The sequence below is a fragment of the Carlito syrichta genome, unplaced genomic scaffold (assembly GCF_000164805.1).
Source record: "Carlito syrichta isolate Samal-C Ts95f unplaced genomic scaffold, Tarsius_syrichta-2.0.1 Scaffold92648, whole genome shotgun sequence".
NCBI classification, from domain to species: Eukaryota; Metazoa; Chordata; class Mammalia; order Primates; family Tarsiidae; genus Carlito; species Carlito syrichta.
Window position 1 is genome coordinate 2,452 of NW_007036744.1, and position 4,749 is coordinate 7,200.

At 58.8% G+C, this 4,749-nt stretch overlaps 1 protein-coding gene across 1 annotated transcript; it reads left to right on the plus strand.

Annotated features, from left to right (window-relative positions):
* Positions 1-270: 270 nt before the first annotated feature.
* LOC103263057 (SHC-transforming protein 2-like) lies at positions 271-4,094 on the plus strand (the record flags this gene model as incomplete). Its single annotated transcript, XM_021713732.1, has 2 exons — positions 271-581; positions 3,954-4,094. Coding segments are annotated over 2 exons (440 nt in total), but the record flags the coding sequence as incomplete, so codon positions are not given.
* Positions 4,095-4,749: the final 655 nt, after the last annotated feature.

Sequence of the window (4,749 nt, forward strand, 5' to 3'; positions counted from 1 at the left end):
AAAAAAAAAAAAAAAAAAATTAGGTGCGGTAACACCTGTTGTTCTACTCGGGAGGTTGAGGTAGGAGGATTGCCTGAGGCCGACAGGTGGAGGCCACCGTGGTGAGCTGCGATGGCGCCCCTGCACTCCAGCCCAGGCCACAGGGAGACTCTGCCTCAAAAAGCCCACGAGGGGTTCCACTGGGAACCCGGCCCCTCCCTTCCCACCAGGCTCCTGTCCCGCGGGGCACGGCTGCCCGGCCGCCCCCACCCCTCCTGTCCTTGCCTGCAGGGCCCTTCGAGGACGCCCTGAAGCTGCATGAGTGCACAGTGGCGGCGTGCGTGACGGCAGCCCCCGTCCCCGTGGAAGACCAGTGGCCCAGCCCGCCCACCCGCCGGGCCCCCGTGGCCCCCACGGAGGAGCAGCTGCGGCAGGAGCCCTGGTACCACGGCCGCATGAGCCGCCGGGCGGCAGAGAGCCTGCTCCGAGCCGACGGGGACTTCCTGGTGCGAGACAGCGTCACCAACCCCGGGCAGTACGTCCTCACGGGCATGCACGCCGGGCAGCCCAAGCACCTGCTGCTGGTGGACCCCGAGGGCGTGGTAAGGCGGGCATGGGGGAGGCAGGGCCTCCAGGCTGATGAGGTGTCTTCCGGACACGAGGGACTCGCACCCCCTTAGCGAGCCAGGGCGAGACTGGCGTGCTCGCCAGTTTTGGGAGGACGCGAGGGTGCCCCAGAGCCTTCCAGCCTTGTGCATGTTTGGGGGGTTCTGCAGCCTCTCCGGGCATACGGGGCACGGTGCTGCAGCCTTAGGAAGTGCCGGCCCCAGCATCTGTCACCACAAACGCCTCTTGCCCACGGCGGTGTGTTGGAGCGATAAATGCGGTATTTTCAGTGTCTCGTTTATTTTAGGGCTCCGAAGCATGTTTCAGTTCACAAGGAGTTTTACAGCGAGCTGCTAAATGGCTTCGATTCCGAGACATACACCTCTCCCCGCCCCCGCTTTGACATCTTTTGAAGTCTGGGTTTTTTGTTGTTGTTTTGTTGTTGTTGTTGTGAGTTGGAGGGTCACTCCATTGCCCAGGCTAGAGTGCAGTGTCGTGCTCACAGCCACCCCAGCCTCAACCTGCTGGGCTCAGGCGATCCTTCTGCCTCGGCTTTCTGAGTAGCCGGAACTACAGGGGTGCACTACCACGCCTGGCTCATTTTTTATTTATTGTAGAGACGAGGTCTTGCCAAGGTGCCTGGGCTGGTCTCAAACCTATGGGCTCGGGCCATCCACTTACCTCGGCCTCCCAAAATGCTGGGATGACAGGCTGAGCCACTGAACCTGGCCTGAGATCTGGGTTTTCTAAAACCATCAGTTCCATCTTTAAACTGCACCCTCCCTCCCTCCTTCCTTCTTCCTTTCCTTCCGTTTTTCTTTCTCAAGTCGGGGTCTCACTCTGTCGCCCAAACTGGAGGGCAATGGCATAGTCACAACTCACCACAGCCTCTATATCCTGGGTTCAGGCAATCCTTCTTCCTCAGCCTCCTGAGTACAGGCACGCACCTCCACAACTGACTAGCGTTTTGCAGATACAGGGTCTCGCTGTGTTGCCCGGGCTGGTCTTGAACTCCTGGGCTCAAGCCATCCTTCCGCCTCGGCCTCCTAAAATGCTGGGATTATAGGCATGAGCTACTGTGACTGCTGTACCCGGCCTATCATTTTTATTTTGATTTTTTGTAGAGATAGGTTCTCGCTATGTTGCCCAGGCTGGTCATGAACTCCTTGGCTCAGGTGATCCTCCCACCTTGGCCTCCCAAAATGCTGGGGTGACAGGCATAAGCCACTGCACCTGGCCGCACCACTATTTAACAGGGCCGTTTTTCTCTCCTCTCTCCTCTGGGTGCACCTTACAGGTGCTTTGAACCAGGGAGCTTGTGTCATCTCTGTTTCTGGAGCATTTTAGTGTTTACCAAGCATTTTCCGATTTACAAGGAGTTCTAGGGATTAGGAGGCACTTTCGAGTGTCCAAGGTCCCCAGGTCTTGTGGGTTACTTTCCAGGTGAGATGGTGCTTGAGGGACAGGGCCTTCCCGGTTGACAAATGTTGCTTTTTGGCGTCCCGGGACTTCTCAGAGCAGCCGTCAGGACCCTGGTCTCTAAATGAGGCACACGGCTTGGGGCCCATGGGCCGGCGAGGCCCCTCCGCCCCTCCTAGCTCTGGCCTGGTGTGTGACCTGTCCTCTCTGCCCCAGGCCAGACTGCTGCTCTGCTAAGGGGATCAGGATTAAGTTGGTGGCTTCTATACCCAGGGAGGCTTCAGAACTCCCATCAATACTTTGTTGAAATGCAGATTCCTGGGTCCCACCCCAGTGCCATGGAAATCAATGACTTTGCCCCGGGGTCTGGGAATGTGCATTTATTTTTACTTTTTATTTTTTTGAGCTGGAGTGCAGTGGCCGCTGCCAGCCACCGCAGCCTGGACCTGCCAGGCTCCAGCGATCCTTCCGCCTCAGCCTTCCAAGTAGCTGGAACTACAGGCGTGCGCTACCACGCCCAGCTAGTTTTTGACTTATTGTAGAGATGAGGTCTCGCCAAGTTGCCCAGGCGGGCCTCGAACCCGTGGGCTCAGGCAATCCACTCACCTCGGCCTCCCAAAGTGCTGGGATTACAGGCTGAGCCACCAAGCCCGGCTGATTCTGATTTTTTTGGCCTGCATCTGCAAGACGCAGGTGTCTTTATTTCCTAGGGCTGCCTGCTGAATGACCACAGCCCAGCAGCTTAATACCACAGAGACGTATTCTCACAGAGACCCAGAAAAGCCCCACCCCCTCCTGGGCCCCCCGGGACGTGTGAATCCACATCCAGAAGGCCTACGTCAAGTTGTCACAGGGCTGGTTCCCCCTGAGGTGGAGGGAGCATCCATCTCAGGCCTCGTGCAGCTTCTGGGGCCGTCGGGCGCGCGCCTTGGTGTTCTTGGCTGTAGACACACGGCCCCGATCTCTACCTCTGCCTTCATGTGGCTTTGAACCCTGAGTGTCTCTGGTTAAGTTTCCTTTTTGTCTTTGTCGGGGTCTCACTCTGTCACCCAGGCTGGAGGGCAGGGGCACGCTCCTGGCCACCACAGCCTCGACCTGCTAAGCTCAGGCGCTCCTTCCGCCTCAGCCTTCCAAGTGGCTGAAACCACAGGCGTGTGCCACCACACCCGGTTAATTTGATTTTTTTTTTCCTTTGAGTTGGAGTCTCACTCTGTCGCCCAGGCTGGAGTGCAAGAGGCCGCTCCTGGCCACTGCAGCCTTGACCTGCTGGGCTCTGGTGATCCTTCTGCCTCAGCCTTCCAAGTAGCTGGAACTACAGGCGTGCATTACCACGCCCGGCTAATATTTTTGATTTATTGTAGAGATGAGGTCTCGCCAAGTTGCCCAGGCGGGTCTCAAACCTGCGGGCTCAGGCACTTCACTCACCTCGGCCTCCCAAAGCGCGGGATTACAGGCTGGGCCACCGAGCCCGGCCTGATTTTTGATTGATTGTAGAGACGGGGTTTCACCAAGTTGCCCAGGCTGGTCTGGAATCCTGGGCTCTGGCAATCCTCTCCTCTGCCTCCCAAGGTGCTGGCATTACATGCATAAACCACCCTGTCCGGCCAAATTCCTCTTCTTACAAGGCCACCGGTCATTGGACTCAGGGCCCCCCTGGGCCATCCAAGATATATGCATCTCTAGATCTTTCGCTTGATTGACCTACAAAGACCTTTCTCCAAGTGAGGCCCCATTCACAGGTGTGGGCCTGTGTCTTTTGGGGGCCACCATTCAGCCCACTCCAGAAAGTGTGGCCCCGGACGCGTCCCGCCGTGGTCCTGGGATTCTGGGGCTGATCGTGGTTGGAGTCCCCGGAGACCTGCTGGAACATACCTCTGGCCCAGCAGGTCTGGGGCAGCTTGGGAACGTGCCGGGGACGCATCGTGAGGCTGACGGCTCTTGGTCTTCAGGTGCGCACGAAGGACGTGCTGTTCGAGAGTATCAGCCACCTGATCGACTACCACCTGCAGAACGGGCAGCCCATCGTGGCCGCCGAGAGCGAGCTGCACCTGCGTGGCGTGGTCATGCGTGAGCCCTGAGCCAGGTGCGCGCCCGCCGTGGACACCCCACGTCTGCCCGCTTGCCGATTCGAGACACGATGCGCACCGCACACAGATCACTCACCACGAGTGCAGACCTCAGGGGTTCTTAGGGGCTTTGTGGATCCAGAACATTCCATGACCCAGAAAAGCCCCACCCCCTCCTGGGCCCCCCGGGACGTGTGAATCCACATCCTGTCTCTGGATTTCCTGTTCTGGGCCTTTCACACAAGTGGAGTCACGCCCTGTGTGTCATTTGGTGCCCTGGGTCTCACAGAGCGTGACGTCCTCAAGGTCCATCCACATCGTGGCCTGTGTCAGAGCCGCCTCTGCGTGGCTGAGTCATGTTTCACGTGTGGATGGACCACGCTGTGTTTGTCTGCTCACCCGTCAGTGGACACATGGGTGGTTTCCATTTTCTAGCCATTGCAGATGACGCCACCACAGATGTTCGCGTCCGGGTCTTGTGTGGACGGGTGTTTCCACTGCCCTTGGGGCAGACACGCAGACGGGTGCGGTGGGGCTGTCACGGCAACTCTGACCCCCTGGCGATGGAGACACCTGGCCCTGTAGCCCCCGTTGGTGCCGGGTGTCCAGACTTCCTTCCCACGGAGGTGAGGGTGGGTGTTGCTGGAGGGGACAGCAGGCCTGGAGGGGCCCAGGCAGG